Genomic DNA, 21,130 nt, shown 5'->3' on the forward strand with positions numbered 1-21,130 from the left:
TAAAGATAAAAAAATTTCACGATGCAATTTAAAATTTAGATATTATTTATATAATTTATCTATTTTTAAAGAAATGAGACTCGTACATTTAAAAACATAATGTATATGTACAAGTTGCACTGAGCAATTCCTCTAGGGGAAAACATTATCGATTGGCTGAGGTAACCACCAACCTTAGTTATTAGCTTAGTTGCAAAGCTTGCGCAGCCAGAAGATTTTTTTTTAAGAAGTGAAAAATAAAAGAATAATTAAAGAAAAACTGCTTGAGTAACGAAAAAAAATAAAAGACAACAAAGGCTGGCTGGGGTTTTTGGAATTGGGAAAATAATAAAGTAAAAACTAAAAAGAAGAGAAACGAAACAAGGCAGACAAAATTGATAGCAACTAATCAAAAGACAATATGTTTCATTAAAACATGCGGAGATTTTTAATTGCTTGCTCAGCTTTATCTCATTAACATTGACCAGGTTAATGAGATAAATATAATTGTTTATATTTAATAGTTAATTTAATATTTATTTTTATTAAATATTTATATTTTAAATTATTATATAAATATTTAATTATTAATAATTAATCATTAATTTTATTAATTAACAATTATTAAAATAGTTATAGCATAACAGTTTAGTCAACCAACTCTTTAATTATAAAGATTATTAATTAATGGTATTAAAAAAGAGCCTATATAATAAGAAATATAATATTAATGACTTAAATTATTATAATTATAATTTAAATTTAAGTCAAAATTTCGTATGAATTAACAATAGACTGTTTTCTTGAAGCTGAAAAAAAATATATTTTTATAAATAACTTTAATAAGATAAGTTATTTATCTTTATGTATGATTTAATTTTTCTATACTGACTCTTATGCAGTTTTTTCTCATTCTATACCATTATGAAAAAATAAAAAGTTCTTTATTAAGCTTCCCTTGAATTGTCCGCTTGTATGACCCTGATCTCTCAAAGAAGATCTATTACCAAAAAATACCTACAGACTTTTTTCAAGGACATCTCAGATGAAATATCTATTAATTTTATCAGTATAAACAGTATCATTTTCTTTTTATTTTTTCAAAAAGAACAGCTCCTCAATATTCATCATTAGCATCAGTCTGTAAGATTCATTTTTCTTAGGAGAACATCATGCAAAGAGAGACTAAAGGAAGTGCAGGTAGTAGAGCAATTTCCTACTTATTTTTCTTTTCTTATTCTTTCTTCAGGATTTTCAATGCCATTTCATAAATTGACAAATGATTACGCTGTTATATTTTTTTACTGAAGTCGATCCATGGATCAAAATTTAGAGAAGAATCTCTTTGTGATTTGTAAGTCTTACATGAAGAATAAAACAGATTTCAATCAATAAAATATATTCATTAAAATCTGGAAGCACTGATCCATAGTTTCAGATATTATAAAGAGTTAATAAAATAGAGTTGTAGACCAATACTTGATACTTGATGAGCTACACCAACGTATAAGGTCAACATCTTGCTCCCAGCGGTGAGTTTATTATACATCATTTCAAACCTAATTCCAGTTATATTTACTGATTTTAATTATATATATTCAATTAATATAATTTTAAAATAAAATTATAAAGACATTTTGGTTGGATGAAATTCCACGTACCACATGTACTGTTTTCCAATAAGAGTAATTAAAGTTGGATTTAATTAAATTTAAATTCTATTAATTTTGAATTTAATTATATTTTCATATTAATTGATTCTATTTATTTAGAGAAATTTACAATTTGATATCTTAATTTTATCCTATATTATACTTTTATTCTTAAATTTTAAAAAATTAATTATTTAGTCTCTAAATTTTATATTATATTAAATTTTAGCCCCTAAATTTTAAAAATTAATTATTTAATCTTTTAATTTTAATATATAGAATCATTTAATCCTCATTTTATATTTACACCAATTTCATCAATAATTTAGTTCCCATAATTTTTAATATTTGCACCAATTTTATCTATTGATAGAAGAATTAAATTATTTTATATATTAAAATTACAGGAACTAAAGTATAATATAATGCATAATCTAATGACTAAATAATTTATTTCTCAAAATTAGAAATTAAAGTGTAATATAATATAAAAATTACATGATATAATAATGACAAAAATTTTTTTTTATAATTTATATTTATAAATATCTACTCAGTTTAGAATCTAAAATTTTATAAAAATTTAATTTAATTATTTTTTCTCAATTAATTCTCATGTTTAAAATAAAATAATTCAATCCCTCTTCATTTAAAAAAATAATTATTTAAAAAAATAAAAATCAAATATAATTGTATGAAAATTTAATTAGATTCTTTTCTGGTAAATAATTTATTCCAATGAAAGCAATTATGGAAACTTGAAAGTTATGACTCATGACCATGCCTATTGTTTAAAATGCCTCAAATTCTCACTATTTTTTAAAATTTTTTTAATCGTGATTAAAATGCCTTTTTATTATATGTTAAAGATATTTAAAATGAAATATTACATTAAAACATGGTAATTTGTCCATGGATCATCTTAAAATTTCCATATATTTTATTTTATTTTTTCATATGTTTCATTGTATGATGAATAAAGTTCAATAATTATGTCTCTGTAATTTTCAAGAAAACAAAAATGTGCCAATCTCCTATCAAATATACAGACACCTTGCAACAAAGAATTTGACATAAATTTCCCCCCCTTTTCCAAGATATTTTGGTCCCAAAATCCCCACCATGTTTGATGCTTGGGCTATAAAATAATAGCACCAATTAGTGGGAATTCTTGACCAGTTGGTTCATGATGATTGATGAATTTGGAGTCAACAATTACCAGATGATAAATGTTTCACCACTGACAAATTTAACATGATTGTTGTAATTCCTGCAACACCTAACAAGCATAATAATGAAAAGGACTAATTCCCAACAGTACATGGTTAACACAATCATTTCAGTACTGAAAGAAAAGACGAACGTATTGGAGTGTTCACAAATTCATAAATATCTTGAAGAATTTTTACCTGGCCCGAAAACCTTGGTAAAATTCTGCATTTGAAGGCTTACCCTCTTTGCACAAGGCTTCTTTTCAACATCAACCCAAGATATACGTCTCAATATGTCATCCGATATACTAAAATCTTGGACCACAGGAACACATTCATCCTTATAAGTGCTGCAGACAAGAAAATTGACCGATCCAAGTTAGGTGCATGAAATCAGATAACTATGACCATCCTGGTTTATCCCAAAAACTACCATGGTAAGTTAGTAGCACAGTAATCTGCAATTGATTGCAAGGCAAAGACAAAAGAAGATGACTCAGATTAATAAAAACAAGAAAATGCCAAAACGAAGAAAGGGGAAGACAAGAAAATCTGCATGCTTTTTTGGTATCAATTTTATTCTGTAAAAACCACTTTCGTTGATTTTCATTAGCTGTAGAAGCCTGTTTTTCTATTTTAAAACACTTAGCAAAATGGTATACTCAACTCAACTCAGCTTTTATCCCAAAAATTTGAGATTAACAAAAAGGTACGTATTTTAATATTATTCAATTTGACAATTAGACAACAAAGACTAGAAATCAAAAATTGAAAATATCCATACCATACAGGCCAACGATTCCATCAGAAAACTACATTTCATTCAAAACACTTTTATTTTGGGTTCACAGTTTGCACAGGGAGGAAAGCTTGCTAATCCTTGATTACAAGACATAGTAGTAGTACATCTATTGATAAACCACACAAATGGTATCAGTGTTATTATTTGGACAAACTCAAAATGTTGAGTCGCTTTCCTTTCTACAGCTTTGAAGCTGCGCCTTTGTCCAAAAACCACTTCAACTCCCCTTCAGGTGAAACCATTTGAACAGGCAGCACATCAGAATTTTGATCCTTTCCCAATGCCCTTTGCACTGCATCAGCTTTACCTGCACCACACACCACAAGGGCAATATATGCAGACGAGTTTATCACAGGGAAAGTAAAGGTAATTCTCTCTGGAGGTGGTTTTGGTGAGTCCTTAATGCAGGTAACCCATTTCTCATTTTCATTACAAAGCTGATGTCCAGGGAAAAGAGAAGCTACATGTCCATCTGGACCCATACCCAAAAGCATGAGATCAAACTTTGGAAACCCCCTTGCTGATGATGCTTCTACCACCTTCATATTAACCAAATGTTTAATACAGGTTTCATAATCTTCGGCTGCACCCTCAGCTGATAGGGCATCATTTATGGCATAAACATTACCAGGAAGAATTGGCACCTACCAAAAATTGGGTGAGAAAAAAAGAATCTTTTCTTTATTAGAGAGTGTCATATTAGATTGAATCACAAAAGCATTTTGTACATCCACTGAGTAACATGTAACAGCATGCAAGAGTCCGCTAATTTAACAGGAAAAAATTGAAGGTACCATGGATAGTCTAAGCATGAAAAAGATTTATTTATTCGAGTAAAAAGTCGTCTGCTATGAGTTTTATTCCAAAGCCCACAATCAACAAGACCAGAGGCATTCCTCTTCCTCAAAGGCCTAATGTTGCATTCCCTCCAAACTGCCCAAAAAGTGGTATAGCACAAACTGCTCTACCTATAAGAGATTATTACCGATATGCCAATAGTTTTTGGCCAAACCACCCAAAATAAAAAAAAAAAGAACAAAAGACATTATCACAGAAAAACATGAGTATGAGCATTAATTATCATAAACAATCCAGTATTAATTAGTTCCACCAGATTAATTCAATTCAACTATGTCTTACTCCAAAAGTACTAACTTCAAAAACATCAATGTTCCTCCAGAAGTGCAAAGAATAATTTTTAGCATGCATGTAACTACATTGATACATTAAGCATTGTGGAAGCTTCAATTTTCTTCATTAGCCAATTCTACTTTTTTTTTTTAAGGATTCTACATTACATGAAAAAACTAGTGGAGTTTAGTATTAAACAAGTTCATCCTCCCTTTTTACAAAAATAGATAGTCATGAGGTTTTAAAAAATTCAGAGTTTTTGTCCAGAACCAATTGGAAATAAATCTAAAACAATTCCATTGGAATATAAGATGCATCATTTAGGACAGTTGAAGGATGGCATCTCTTATTAATTAATCCATAGCATTTTTATTGATTTTAAAAAGACGTTTGTCTTTGAAGTATGAGATAGTAATGCTTGTTTTCAGTGAAAAATTCTCCCTTTTTTTTATCCCCTTATAAGTTTAGTGAACTTTACCAATTTATTAATTTGGTGGAGCATCAGAGATGGAGATTCAAATTAACTACTTGTATCAAAAGTTGGAACATCTTTCTCTCTCTCATTCTCTCTCTCTCTCTCTCTCTCTCTCTCTCTCTCTCTCTCTCTCTAAAGATATTAATATCAATTGGACCAAATAATGAAACTCTGCTATTGCGAAAGACATATAGGCTTTCTTTGGAATAAATCATTTGAAAGCAAAGAATTCAAATGAATTCTCATACAATCATACTTGATTTTTATTTCTTTGAAAATGAAAATTTTTTAAGTTACAAAGAATGGAATTCTTTCATTTTAAATATGAGAATTGACCAAAAAAAAAAAAAAAATCAATTGAATTCAATTTTTGTAAAGTTATAGATTCCAAACATGGGGATAGTGTTTAATTACAATAAATAATTGCAGATTGCCAAATACCCTAACAAGCAAATTTTAATCCCTCATTCAAGCATCACAATCAAATGGTGATGCACAAAGTTATTAAGGAAGTAAGGTGGGAAGGAGTCTCAAAGCCTAGGTCGAGCACAAAAATATAAAATTTGAAAAGAAAAAAAATCAGAATTAAGACCTAAAATTCATAACAAATTCAAAATATTAACACCATTTTTAAAATCAAATTGACCAAACTTAACAATGTCTAAAGCATGAATCTAAAGTTAATAGTCTAAACACAAGGACAATTATAAACTTCTAAACTCATGAAGCAAAGAGGTAGAACATTGACAACTTCAAAGCTATTCACATAAAATGAACAGACAATAACAATAAGACTATGGATGAAATTGAAATGTAATAACATGAAAAATGTGCAATGGAATGGAAAAATAATTTCATTACCATATTTAGTTTATTTGATAGTGGTGATGGTGTTGATCACCAAGTGGTAGTGATGTTTGTAGTAGCTAGAGGGTGGTGAGTGGTTACAACAGCTAGATGGTGGCTCTAATGGCAATAAGGGCAGGGGTTGCAGTGGTGGCAATGGCTGGTTCACTGCAGAAGTGATACGGACAAGGAATGTGATGATGGTAAAAGGCTGTGGTGATTAGGGCTATGCACGGTTCTCAGGGGTCCCGAATCGAACCAAAGAACCATACCGAACTGAATTTATTTTAATGTTTTGCTTCAGTTCTAGTTCTTCACTATGAACCGAACCGAAACCAAACTGATAACCGATTTTATACATGGATTTTTCTATAACTTTTTATATGTATTATATACTTTCAATAAAATTAAATATTTACATGCAATTAAGATTGTTTCATATATATTTGCTCCAAAAGAAAAAAAAAAAAGAGATTGTTATATGCATATTACCTAATCTTATCTTTATTTCTCTACGTTTTTTAAATAATTTTAGATATAAATACATTAAATCACCGTGTAATTCTTAATTATAAATGTACAATCACACTACATATATAACTAATTCATAATTATATATGTATCTTATAGTTAAAGATTGTATAATTATATATCTACCTTATAGTTTAATATTATATTATTTAAAAATAACTAAAAAATATATTATATGATATTTTGTGTATTAATAACTAACTTTAATGCTTAAATACCACTTTTAAAAATTGTTCAAAAAGCAAAACCTGAATCAAAACAATATTGAACTAGAACCGGAACTCAAACATTGAATAACCAAACCGTACCAGATTTCCTAAACAGACCTCAAACCAGAACTGAAATCTCACACGTCTAGTGGTGGAGTGATGGAAGTAAAAAAAGCAACCAAACATATGAAGTAATAATAATAAATTATATATTTTTATATATAATGAGCATTATATATTTATATTAACTAAAGTAGTGGTATTATTAAAAACACACACACACACACACACACACACACACACACACACACACACACACACACACACACACAAACACACACACACAGTAGTGGTAAGCAAATAAGCAGTAGCTTGATTGCCCTTTTTCCACCCACTTGTTTCGAATTCAAATCACTCCATCTACCCATTTAAGATTTATTGTGTGTCATCAATTGTTAATTGGCCTAATAATTCACATTACATTACAATAATTTTTTTTTCAACCAAAGAAAGTAACAAGTCAATACAATTTCATTTGCCCAATATCAATTCGTGTGACCAGAAAGTAATATTAATAGTAATATTCAAGAAAAAAATACCTGAGCTAGAAATCCATCATATGCAAGTTTGTAGTTACTGTCAACATGATCCTTAGGGACCACTCTCTCATCCACCCATAGAACATGCCATTTCGACCATTCTATCGAATCAATGTAAGGAGGTTCCAATAGCTTCCTGAAAAATCCCCAATTCATTGTCTTCCAATTTCATTTCATTTAATTCCAATAAAAAGAGAGGAAATAAAAAAAAAAACCAAAAAAAAAAACGAATTTACCTGAGAGACTTGATGAGAGAACCACCAGACAAAACGACAGTGAAACAGCCTCTTTCTTTACAAAACTTTTCAGATAGATCAGCCGTATATTTGGCCAGAGACACCGCCAGAGCCTCCTCCGACTCAAAAATCTCCACTTCTTTCTTCTTTCCAGCGGTCGTCGCCGTCGTAATCCCAGCCATGAACGACGCCTTCGTTCTGCAATCAAATCTCCTGGATTCTGTTGCGAGAACAGCCGAAGCCCCGGGTCTCACTCCAGTGGAGTAATCGACTCTCTTGAGGTTAAATGCTACCTGAGGTGAGATTAGCTGAGCGTACGGTCTACACAGTCTTCGCACAGAGGATGAGAAGGTGGACGCAGAGAGAGAGGAAGATGCCATTAGAGGGAGTAGAGAGTGGGCTTATTTATAGCCGCTCGATGGTTGGAAAATAGTGAGAGTGAACGGTGATGAAGGGAGTAAGGGAGGAACGGTGGGTGGGGTGGGAGTTTTTGGTGTGATGAGTAAGCGTTAACAACAATGCAGGGGCGGCCATTGAAGGACGCGTGTTTACCCTTTCAGTCAGGTGGCCGGTCCGGACCGATTTCAAATTAAGGCGGATCGTTGGGTTAACCAATCTCAGATCCTATTTCAATTCGATTCTAATAAATTTTCATGATTAAAAATTTTATTTTTTTAAATAAAAAATTTGTTACACTGAATTGAACTTACCGTCGTCAATCAATTTAATATTAATTTTGATCAATTTAATTAATTTTAAACTATTTTAATTTTATAAATTAATTTAATTCAATTTTAATACAATTCAAAATTTGAAATGAATTATGATTGAATTTATTTCAAGTGTGTTAATTAACCATCTTATTCACAATTTTAAAGTAATTAAATATTAAAAAATTTAAATTGTTTATTAAATATTAGTTTTGTAAATACATGTTTACACGCACAAAATTATAATATACAATTATTTTAGTTATAACAATATATAAATATTAAATAATTTATAATATAGATATTAAGATTCATAAAAAATATTTCAAATAATGGATTAACACTAGTAATAAATAATTTTATATTTCTTAAATAAATTAAATATTTGATCCTTATAAATAAAAAAAATTATCCAAATTCTTTACTCTATCATAATGGCGTCCCAGCACTGCTTTATTAGACCTCATTCAATGGGCTAGAGATACATTCATCCATAAAATATTTATTATGGGCTCACAATTTGCACATAGAGGAAAGATTGGCAATCCTTGATTACATAAGCTAGTAGTTCATCTATTGATAAAACACACAAATTGCATCAGAATTATTGCTTGGACGAAGACGCTTTCCTTCCTACAGCTTTGAAGCTGCATCTTTGTCCAAAAACCACTTCAACTCCCCTTCAGGTGAAACCATTTGAACAGGCAGCACATCAGAATTTTGATCCTTTCCCAATGCCCTTTGCACTGCAACAGCTTCAGCTGCACCACATATCACAAGGGCAATATATGCTGACGAGTTTATCACAGGGAAAGTAAAGGTAATTCTCTCTGGAGGTGGTTTTGGTGAGTCCTTAATGCAGGTAACCCATTTCTCATTTTCATTACAAAGCTGATGCCCAGGAAAAAGAGAAGCTACATGTCCATCTGGACCCATACCTAAAAGCATGAGATCAAACTTTGGAAACCCACTCACTGATGATGCTTCTATCACCTTCATATTAACCAAATGTTTAAGACAGGTTTCATAATCTTCAGCTGCACCCTCAGCTGATAGGGCATCATTTATGGCATAAACATTACCGGGAAGAATTGGCACCTGCGAAAGAATGGGCAAGAAAAAAAGAACCTTCCCTTTATTACAGAGTGTCATATTAGCTTGAATCACAAACGTATTTGCACATGTAACATATGAAAGTGCAGAGTCTGCTAATTTAACAGGGAAAAAGCTGAGGGTACCATGGATATGCAGTCTAAGCATGAAAAAGATTTATTTACTTGAGTAAAAAGGTGTCTGTTATTAGTTTTATTCATAAGCCCACAATCAACAAGACCAGAGAAATTCCTCTTCCAGCATCACAGAAAAAAAAAAAGAAAGTATGAGCATTAATTATCGTAAACAATCCAGTATCAATTAGTTCCAACAGATTAGTTCGCTTAACTATGTCTTATTCCAAAATTACTTAGTTAGAAAATATCAATGTTCCTCCAGAAGTGCAAAGAATATTCTTTTGTATGTATGTGACTATATTCAATTTTCTTCATTAAGCAATTTCACATTGGGTTAATCACAAGGAAAAACCTGTGGAGTTCAGCATTAGACGTGTTTATCGTTCTGTTTTCAAAAAAAGAAAGTAACGAGGTTTTCAAAAATTCGGAGTTTTTGTCCAGAACCAATTGGAAATTGAAAGATGGCATCCCTTACTAATTAAGGCTATATTTGGTAAGATGTAGTTGAACGTAATGTAATCAAATATATAATAAAATGAAAAATGTAATGGAACGGACCAAAAATTTTCATTCCTATATTTAGTTTATTTGATAGTGATGGTGACAACGAAGTGGTTGTGATGTTTGTAGTTGCTGGAGGGTGGCGGCAACGGCTAGAAGGGAGAAGGATAAGGGTAGCAACAGTGGCAATGGCTGGTTCACGGCAGAAGTGATAGGGAGAAGGATGGTGATGATAGTATAAGGTTCTGGTGGTGGAGTGATGGAAGTAAAAATAAGTAATGAAACAAACGAAGCAATCACAATTAATTACATACTTTCATATGTAGTGAGCCTTATATTAACCAAAGTAGTGGTAAGCCAGTCGAGGAGTAGCTTAATTGCTCTTTCTCTGCTTAATTGTATTGAATTTGAATATCTTCATCTAGGATTTATTATGTAATGATTGGCCTAATAATTCACATTATATGCCTAGCCAGGTTTGGCAAGTAACTAAAGGTGTTTCACTCGGACAAACTCAGGTTTGAGTCCTACTCCCAATCCCCTACTAAAAAATAAATAAATAATTCAGATTATATTACAATAAATTATTTTTTTCTAAGCAAGCAAAGGAACAAGTCATTACAATTTTGACTTGCCTAGTAACATCAATTGGTGTGAAAAAACCAAAAAAGATATTAATATTAATAGTAATAGTAATATTAATGAATCAGTAAAGCAAATGAAAAAATAAATCAAGAAAAATACCTGAGCGAGAAATCCATCATATGCAAGTTTGTAGTTGCTGTCAACATGATCCTTAGGGACAACTCTCTCATCCACCCATAAAACATGCCATTTCGACCATTCTATCGAATCAACATAAGGAGGTTCCAATAGCTTCCTGAAAAATCCCCAATTCCAATTTCATTCATTTCACTAAGTTTCTTATCATTACAAATTATTTTTAAAAAGGAAGCAAAAAAAAAATTACCTGAGAGACTCGATGAGAGAACCACCAGACAAAACGACAGTGAAACAGCCTCTTTCTTTACAAAACTTTTCAGATAGATCAGCCGTATACTTGGCCAGAGACACCGCCACTGCCTCCTCCGAGTCAAAGACCTCCACCTCCTTCTTCTTCCCAGCAGTCTTCGCAGTAGTAATTTCAGCCATGGATGACGCCTTCGTTCTGCAATCAGAACTCCTGGATTCCGTCCGATGACAGCCGAAGCCCCTGGTCCCAATCCGGTGGAGCAATCGAGTCTCTTGAGGTCAAATGCTGCCTGGGGTGAGATTAGCGGAGCGTTGGGTCTACGCAGTCTTCGCACAGAGGCTGAGATGATGGAGAGAGAGAGAAAGAGAGAGAGAGAGAGAGAGCGGCGGAGAGGAGAAGATGCCATTAGAGGGAGTGGATAGTGGGTTTATTTATAGCCGCTAGATGGTTAGAAAGTAGCGAGAGTGAACGGTGGTGATGGAAGTAAGGGAGGAACGGTACAGTCGCATCGCATGTGCATTGTCAATGTTGACAGTCACATGTTCTTGTTATACTTGCTGGCAACATAATTATCAATTCATTGCAGGTTTTAACCTCGCTGGAAAGCTGAGCAGGTCTTGTAAGTTTTAAGGGTAATTATGGAGCCCAAGTCTTGACGGGTATTGCGAGAGAACACTAACTTAAAATATGCATTGGTGTCTCTCATTTATCCCATTCTTTTTCACAGTAGAAATTTCACATTTACATATTATTCATCTAGACGACTGCAGTGGAACCTTAGGCATTTTAGTAATTTATGCAAATTGTGGTAAGAGTGCCATTGTTTGCAGTTTGAATATTGTAGTAACCATCACAAAAACTAGAGAGATGCTTTGAAGGGCGGCCTGGAGAAAGGAAGGAGCAATGTTAATCTGGTGAAAGGTCCCACTTTAGTTTTGTTGTTGTGTTGTGCATTTCCATTGATGTCAATTATTGCCTCCTAGAATGTGAAATGCAATATCAGCGGCACCAAGCAGTAGTTGATGTTTGGGTGTGACTGTTATAATGAGATATTGTAGGACTATGGTGGAGAAGATAATGATTAAATCTCCATCTTTTTCCATACTAATGTTCTCTGGTCAATTTCAAGCACTATAGAGAAATCTCAATTTGAGCGGAGGAGTTTAATAAGAGGAGAAATTATTTTGCGTTCCTAAAGCAAGAAAGGGTGAGTAGCTATAGCTACATAGTTGGTCTTAGGGGTGGCCACGGTTCAGGAACCGCCGGTTACGGTTCCTGAATCGTAGGTTCAGATTTAATAAAATCATGAACCTGAACCAAACCGTCATGGGACGATTTGGAAAACGGTTCTTGAACCGTCGATTCCGGTTCGAGCCCCGGTTTAAAACGGTTTAAAAGACGATTCAAAAAATGATAGTTCAAAACGGTTTGAAGGACGGTTTGGAAGCGATTTTGGAGCGGTTTAAGAGCGACTTAAAGGAAAAAATTAGAGGAAAATTTTATTGATTTATAATTTAAGTTATATTTGTAAAAATATTTTAATTTTTCTTAGAAATCTTTTAATCAAAATAAAATAAGAATAAAAAAAATAAAATTAACTTATTTTTAAGAAAAATTTAATAAGCAAAGACTTGAACTTATTAAAAACTAGAGATGAAATTAATTTAAAAAAAATTAGAAAAATGTGCATGAACTTAATTTTGCCTATGTATCCCTTTAGGATTTAGATGAATCAAAAATTTCAGTTATAAGTTGAGAGAAGAGAGATTGAGGTGGTTTGGTAATGTGAAGTATAGACATAGGAAAACTCTAGTTAGACATGTAAAGTACATTGGGTTAGAGAATAGAAAGAAAAGAAGAATAGGTAGACCTAAACTAACTTAAAGGAGAATAGTACAATATGACTTAAAAGTATTACACATTTCCGATGATTTAACCTAAAATCATTTAGAGTGGAGAAAGAAAATCCATATAGCCAACCCCAATAAATTTTTGGGATAAAAGCTTAGTTGAATTGAGTTGAGTCGAGTATTACTTGCCCTCTTTTAAAAAATTATATGATAATTGATAATTAAAAAAATATAAAAGAAAAAAAAAATCAAAATAGAGGGTATTGAAAATTTTATTGAATATATAAAATAATAACAGAGTAATTGATATAGCATTAAAAATTTTAGTGAGCATATAAAATAATAAAGTAGGAGAATTATAAAAGTATTGAGAATTAAAAGGAGTATAGAAAATAATTATTTAGAAAATTTGAGAGAAATTAAAAGAGTATTGAGAATTAAAGAAAGTATAGAGAATAATTGTGTAGAGAATTAATGATATATATAAATGAATTAGGAGTGGAGTGAGGTATTTATTGAATTTTTTTGTATTTAAATCACTAGTTTGGTCCGATTTAGAACTGTCGGTTCAATCCGGTTCGGAACCGTCGGTTCACTGTTTTTAAAAAATATGAACCTGAACCAAACCGTAGAAGGACGGTTTCGGTCCGGTTCGAAATTGGTTCCGGTTTTGACCGGTTTCGGTCCAATTTTGATCGAACCGGTTCCAGTTCGAAACCTAACCGTGGCCACCCCTAGTTGGTTTTCCCTTCGCTTCCATTGTCTTTTCTTTCCTTTCCTTTCCCCTGTAATCTAGTACAAAGTGAGTGTTTGGTTTGATTTATAAAAATAGATTAGTATTTATTTTAACTTATAAATAATTTTTTTTTAAATAAGTTAAAAATTATAAGTAAAAATATATTACTTATAATTTATTTATTTATTTATTTTAAATTACTTTTTAATCAAGTAAAAGATTATATTATTTTAATAATTTTTAAAAATATTAATATTGTCCTCTTTTTAACAACTATAACACTTAATTACATATCTTTTTTTTTGTAATTTTAACTAATTAAATTATTTTTAAATAATTTTTAATTAAATATTTAAACTATTTAAAAATTATTTTTTATATAATTTTACTAAATAATTACCTAATTATTTTTAATTTAACTTAAATTAAAAAATATATTTTAAATGAAAAATTAAAATAAATAATCAAACTAAATACCTTCGAATTCTCTTATAAAAAATATAGAAAGAAAAAAATGCGTTAGGATAAGACGAGCGGGCCAAAGCAGAGCTTCAAACATGGCTATCAATTTCACAATAAACCTCACATGCATCCTCTATAAAAGAAAATTTCATTGGTATCACTAGTATATAATATTATTATAATAATATTTTAAAATTATTTTCTATTTAAGAGTAGCAACTGTAAAGCATGCTCATATTTTAATAGAGGATGGTATAAATAAGATAAAATTTTTGACTTTCAAGATAGGGAGAGAAATTTGGAAAGCAATAAGATAAAGAAGCTAAAATGTTATTTTTTGGTAACTCTTGCTATAAATGAAATCAAAGCTTCCTTTTTATAGGAGGAAAGCTGAAATTATTACAACTACTTTTTATACAAACACATGTCTACCTAATAGCTAGTTAAGGACATCTAATAAGATAGGAACTAGTTAGGTGGATACATGACTCATGCCTAACTAAGTTATACATGAAGACAAATAACTTATTTTGATGAAAATTAATTATATAGATATATTTTTCTCCAGCTTTAGAGGGATAGTCTGCTATTAATTCACATGGAGTTTTGGCTTGGACTCAGATAATAATCTAAGTCATCAGAATCATATTCCTTGTCATATAAGCTTTTGTACTAGGGACATGGATTGTTTTTTTGTTCAGAAGCAGATGCACTTTTATCGGTTTTTCTTTTTCTGCCTTAGTGAAGTTCTGAGAATATTGCCAGATTGGATTAGTATAATAAAAAAGAAAATCTAAAACTTTTTCTGGTTGAGCCTTTGGTTCAATAGAAGTGGAAGTCATCATTTGGGGCCTGGGCTTGTAGTTGTTAATTTCACATAGATGGGAAGTGATTTCTTTTTGCAGTGCAAGGCTTTGTCCTGTCCTGGTAGTTCTGGAATAGGTCTTCCATTCGTAGAATTGGTTCTAAGTCCATAATAATCCTTTTGAATTCTTGAAAAAAAGCTTGTGTAAGATGAACATAGAGCAGGCTGCTATGGCTTCTGGTAGAGGTTTATGGTGAAGATTATGGTTCTCACTGGCTATCTTTAATCTTTTACGCTATAATGAAGCAGGGGCAAACCTTTCAAGGAAGCGCCATGTCAGACTCTGTTGATTTTTCATATCTCCAAGGAAATTATAGAGCCCTAAGGTAAGAACTTCAAAAGCGATGGTGTATAAGGTGACCATGCACCATTAAAACCAAATTTCTTCCTGGAGCAAATCTTTTTGGAGGTTTAGACATAAGGTGATGAAGAATGGAGCATCTGGACGAAACATAGAGTGTGTTTCTTGCTTTTGTTTGAGAACATTGGTAAGGTTTTGGAAATGGAAGAGGTGATTTTTTGCAAATTTAATGTTTTCGCCAAGTGTCATTGATGCATTGCATCCTAGTGGAAAACTTACAAGTGCAGGAATTAAAAGGAAAGATTCCTAGAGTTGAGGGGTTGGAGGAGCTGGCCATGAAGATGAGAGGAATTAAGTAAAGAGAAGTAAGAAGTTAGATAGAAGGTGGTCTGGTGAGGAGATCTGGAACCAGATTAAGGTCTCCTTTTATATGCTGAATAGTAAACTCATATTTGGAAAATCAATTTTTTAATATCAAAAGATGTGGTTCAAGAAGACTCTTGTTTTTAAATTCTAATACCCTGGAAAAGGATGAGTTGTTCATGATGATCAAAAAGCAGTGGCCTATGAGATGAAATTCAAATTTTTTTATTCCATTTTTAATTACCAGGATTTCTTTATAGACTGTGTGGTAATGTTTTTCAGAGTCCTTGAACTGTTTGTTTGCATGATCACATATATGTTGTTTTCCTTATATTTCTTCGAGAAAAACAGCTCCCTAATATTCATCACTAATGTCAATCTACAGAATCTTCTTTCCTGTGATAGGAATCTTTAAGAGAGGTGAATCCTGTGTGATTTTTTTCAGTGTTTGGACAACTATCATTTGTGCAGTGCTCTAAGGAGGGGCTTGTTTTTTTCAGCATTTTTTATAGAAGGGATGTGAATCTAGACACATGTGAAATAAAGTCTCTCAGATAATTGATAATTCTAAGAAACTGTTGGATTTGTTTGGTTACCAAATCCTTATCTAAAAACTTTAATAACTCCTGAGTAATGTGGGATCCAGGATGGTACTTTCCATCTTCAAATTGCATTCCTAGAAATTCAATATTGGTTTGGGCCAAGTGACTCTCTTTTTTTTTTCCAATAACATGATCCCATACTCCTAGACTAGAGCTTGAAACTAGGCCATAAGTTTTTTATGGGCCAAGACGCTTTTTGAGAATAGCAGAATGCCATCAATAAGATACTATGTAGGATGGATTCAAAAATTCGAATCATAGCCTTTTGAAATAATGAAGAAGCCACCTTAAGTCTAAATGGCATATCAGTTCATTGGTACTGGGCATTTAGAATGAAAAAAGTCATTTTGTAATGATCTTCTGGAGTAATACCCAATTGCTAAAATCTTGCTTTAAGATCAAACTTAGAAAAGATGTGAGCCTCCTGCAGATGAGTGAGCATAGAGTTTATCTTGGGTAGAAGAAATTTGTCATATCTTAAAAAATGATTCAAAGGCTTATAATCAATCACAAGCCTTTTCTTTCCTCTAATTTTTTATCCACACAGAAGGCCTGATAGGGCCATGTTGAGTCAGTAGGTTCAATGAGACCTTGTTGGAGGAGTTGCTGGCATTCCTATTGAGCCAAAGAGAGATCTAAAGGAGTCATTCTAGGATGCGTTGCCTTTGTGGGATTAAGGTCTTCATTAAGCTTAAAGGGAAGCTTAGTAAAGAACTAATAAGAAAAATCTACATAAAAGTCCACACAAGAAGGCATTAAAAGATCTCTATATTTTTGAAAGTCTAGAGGAGCTTCAGAGAGTGAGAACATCTTTTGAATTGTGGTAAAATGTTTAAAAAGCCTTTTATATTTTAACAAAGTAGGTAGAATCTGAAGCTTTTGAGCTTGCTGATTTACATCAAAACCAATTAGCAAGTCTTTGTCATGGAGATCTCTATCGATTACCTTTATCCAGATAATATAGTTAGTGGAAAACTGTATTCCAATTTTTTTGTAATAAGATCAGTTTTGAATATCTTTTCATTTGCTACATGAAAGCATTCAGAATGAGGGATCCAGGCTTCCTTAATAAGTACTGTAAGATTTATCATGCTCTTATGAGCATCAGTATCAATGAATCCAATGAAAAAAATAGGTCACTCATGCTTTGATAGAAGAACATGAATCTGGACCAAAGGAGTTGGAATAACCAGCTGGGCTGAAGAGCATAAAGAAGCAGTATGGATACTTATAAAGTCTATATTAGAGACATTCGTATTAGTATCATCGACTGATGTAGATTCTGGTTTAGCAATCTCAAGAGAAAAGATAGTTTTTTTGTCAGCTTCATCTTGCTCTGAGAATAGGGATTCAATATCTGTGTCTCCCAAATCCAAATGAGTGCCTTGATGAATTTGTTGAATCATTTTTGCTACCTTCTTCGAATTTTAAGGATAATCTTTAGAAAAATGGCCATTCTTTCAATAGAAGAAACATCTGTTTGATTTTGTTTTGCCTTGAATGGATTTCTTCTTGAAGAATCGAAAAGCCTTCTTTTTGGGTCTTTTCTTTGGCTTGTGCGTATACTTCTTCTAATGAAACTTTTTCTTTTTTTTTTTGCATTTGTTATGGAAAGTCAATCATTATATTATTTCTGTGTATATTCTGTATTCTGTATTCCTATTTAGGATTTCTTATTTAGGATTTCTTCCTAATTAGTATAACACAATTATAGGAATCAATTGTATATAAATACCCATGTACAGATTAATTGAAATATATGAGAATCATCTCTTTCTACATGGTATCAGAGCAGGTCATCTATCTAGGGTGATTATTTGTTCTCACCACCCAGCTCAGGAGAGACCTTGGCATGGCCGCCGTTTCGTCTCCGATCAACATTGCCGGTGTCGCCTCAATCCCCTCATTCCACCACCGTGTCTTTGTTGCACGATCCAAGACACCATTAAAGGACTTCGAGGTTTGGCTCTCGGATCCTATTTCGGTATTTGCTTGATTTGTGATTTTGGATTATTTTGTTCTTTAAGACTTTGGATTAGCGTTTGGTTAGTTTTCTTTGTCTCAACAAATGGCAGACAATAAGAATATTATTTCTGATGTGATTCCGATGATGACTAAGATCACGGAACACAAACTTAATGGTTCGAATTATCTGGAGTGGAGTAAGACTGTTAGGGTCTATTTGCGTAACATTGATAAGGATGATCACCTTACTAAAGATCCACCTACTGATGATACACAACAAACTTGGCTAAGGGAGGATGCTCGGTTGTTTTTGCAGCTTCGGAACTCGATTCACAGTGAGGTAATTAGTTTAATTAATCACTGTGAATTTGTTAAGGAATTGATGGATTACTTAGATTTTACGTATTCAGTAAAGGGAATATCTCCGTATTTATGATGTTTGTAAGGCATTCTACCGTCTTTGAGAAAGAGAATAAGTCTCTCACGGCTTATTTTATGGATTTTAAGCGGGTATATGAGGAACTTAATGTATTGTTGCCTTTTAGTTACGATGTGAAAGTTCAGCAGCCCAACGAGCAACTGTCATTATGAGTTTTCTTGCAGGCCTTCCTTGAGTATGAGATCGCTAAATCTCAGATTCTTTCCAGTTCTGAGATTTCCTCTTTGCATGAAACATTCACACGGGTCCTTCACAGCAGAGAGTACCCAATCTTCACAGCCTGCCAGTAGTGCTCTTATTAGCCGTAATCCAAATGGACAACAGGGTAATAGAAGAGGAAGTAGAGGAGGAATTACAGGCAACAGAAGTAATCAGCATAATGGAGAGGCTAGTTCTAATCAGGACTCAAGAGGAGTCATTTGTTATTATTGTCATGAGCCTGGCCATACAAAATATAATTGTCCGCAACTTCAGAGGAAAAATCAGCGATCACATATGGCAAATATGGCAGCAGAGGATTCTACAGTATCTTCCTTTGAGAAAACTGTTTTGGTATCCGCAGAGGATTTTGCACAGTTTTCCCAGTATCAGGCATCTCTAGAGCCTACCAGTTCCCCTATCACTGCGATTGCTGAGTCAGGTAAATCCACTACATGCCTTGTGTCTTCCTCATCCAAATGGGTTATTGATTCTGGTGCAACAGATCACATGACAGGTAATTCTAGTCTTCTATCTACTTTTCAGTCTAATCCCACTTCCTCTACTGTTACTTTAGCTGATGGTTCTACTTCTTGTGTCATGGGTTCTGGAACTGCGAATCCGACTTCGTCAATTTCTTTGTCATCTGTTTTGTGTTTACCAAATTTCTCTTTTAATCTACTTTCTGTTAGTAAACTTACTCGTACCTTAAATTGTTCTATTTCTTTTTTTTTCTGATCAGTGTTTGTTTCAGGATCTTACGACGAAGCAGATTATTGGTAGAGGACGTGAGTCAGGTGGTCTCTACATTCTGGAAAATCATGTACCGCGATCGCTTGTTTGCTCCAGTACCTTAACACCTCTTGAAGCTCATTGTAGATTGGGTCATCCTTCTTTGTCTACCATGAAGAAGTTGTGTCCTCAGTTTCAGTCTTTATCAGTACTAGAATGTGAGTCGTGTCAGTTTGCAAAACATCATCGTTTGCCTTCTGTGTCTAGAGTCAATAAACGGGCTTCATCCCCTTTTGAGTTAGTTCATTCTGATGTTTGGGGTCCTTGTTCTATTACTTCTAAAACTGGATTTCGTTATTTTGTTACTTTTGTTGATGATTACTCTCATGTTACCTGGTTATATTTAATGAAGAATCGTTCTGAGTTGTTTTCTATCTTTTGTGCCTTTTGTAATGAAATCAAAATTCAATTTAATATTTCTGTGCGCATATTAAGAAGTGACAATGCTAAAGAATATTTTTCAGCACAATTTCAGTCTTATATGACACAAAATGGCATTCTTCATCAGTCTTCCTGTGTGGATACCCCATCCCAAAATGGCGTGGCCGAAAGAAAAAATCGGCATCTTCTTGAGGTAACTCGTGCTCTTCTTTTTCAGATGAAAGTTCCTAAACACTTTTGGGCGGATGCAGTTTCTATGGCATGTTTTTTGATCAATCGTATGCCTTCTTACATTCTTAATGGGGATATTCCTTATCTTGCTTTGTTCCTACAAAATCTTTGTTTCCGTTGAACCCCGTATTTTTTGTTGTACTTGTTTTGTACGTGATGTTCGTCCGCAGGTTACTAAATTGGATCCAAAGTCTCTCAAATGTGTCTTCCTTGGGTACTCCCGGATTCAAAAAGGGTACCGTTGTTTCTCTCCTACTCTTAATCGTTATCTTGTTTCTGCAGATGTCACATTTTTTGAGTCCACTCCATTTTTTCTCAATCATCCGTATGAGAGTCGGGGAGGAAGATGATATCTTAATATATCTTGTCCAACCAATGTCTAGTCCTCTCTCACGACCTATTTCTTCCGTCTCTAGACCTACTCGGCCTCCGTTGTTCATGTTTATTCCAGAGATTGGAGATTCTGACTCGAGATCCTCCACCGGCTACTTCGTTGGGAGATCCTGCCTCATGCGATCATGATTACGATATAGACTTACCCATTGCTCTTCGTAAAGGTAAACGTTCATGTACTTACCCTATCTCTTCTTTTGTTTCTTATAATCAATTGTATTCTTGTTCTCGGTGTTTTGTTACTTCTTTAGACTCTATTCACATCCCTAATCATTGGTGAGGCACCTTTGTCTCATCTGTTTGGTGTCTTTGCTATGAAAGAGCAAATGGAGGCTTTAGATGCTAATGGAACATGGGAACAGTTGACTTAGACCACTGGAAAGAAAGCCATTGGTTGAAAATGGGTATTCTGATGAGGTAAATCCTGATGGTTCTGTGGCTAGATTAAAAGCACGCCTTGTAGCAAAA

The 21,130-nt window shown here is 32.9% G+C and overlaps 2 protein-coding genes and 1 long non-coding RNA gene across 3 annotated transcripts; all 3 read right to left on the bottom strand.

Moving 5' to 3' along the window:
• Window positions 1-2,613: 2,613 nt before the first annotated feature.
• On the bottom strand, window positions 2,614-3,514 carry LOC131183322 (uncharacterized). Its single transcript, XR_009151449.1, has 2 exons — window positions 3,041-3,514; window positions 2,614-2,910 (listed from the first exon to the last, which is right to left on the bottom strand). It is a non-coding gene; the product is annotated as an uncharacterized LOC131183322 (long non-coding RNA).
• Window positions 3,515-3,641: 127 nt separating this feature from the next.
• Window positions 3,642-8,194, bottom strand: LOC110638032 (probable 6-phosphogluconolactonase 4, chloroplastic). The gene is made up of 3 exons (XM_021788430.2): window positions 7,672-8,194; window positions 7,436-7,571; window positions 3,642-4,288 (listed from the first exon to the last, which is right to left on the bottom strand). The coding sequence occupies exons 1-3, from the start codon at window positions 8,049-8,051 to the stop codon at window positions 3,824-3,826; spliced, it is 981 nt and encodes a 326-aa protein (XP_021644122.2). The 5' UTR covers window positions 8,052-8,194; the 3' UTR covers window positions 3,642-3,823.
• A 669-nt stretch (window positions 8,195-8,863) lies between these two features.
• On the bottom strand, window positions 8,864-11,505 carry LOC110638034 (6-phosphogluconolactonase 3, chloroplastic). The gene is given in 4 exon segments (XM_021788433.2): window positions 8,864-9,479; window positions 10,856-10,991; window positions 11,082-11,307; window positions 11,310-11,505. Coding segments are annotated over 4 exon segments (1,008 nt in total). The 5' UTR covers window positions 11,491-11,505; the 3' UTR covers window positions 8,864-9,014.
• Window positions 11,506-21,130: the final 9,625 nt, after the last annotated feature.

This window comes from Hevea brasiliensis, chromosome 9 (genome assembly GCF_030052815.1).
Source record: "Hevea brasiliensis isolate MT/VB/25A 57/8 chromosome 9, ASM3005281v1, whole genome shotgun sequence".
In the NCBI taxonomy this organism is placed as follows: Eukaryota; Viridiplantae; Streptophyta; class Magnoliopsida; order Malpighiales; family Euphorbiaceae; genus Hevea; species Hevea brasiliensis.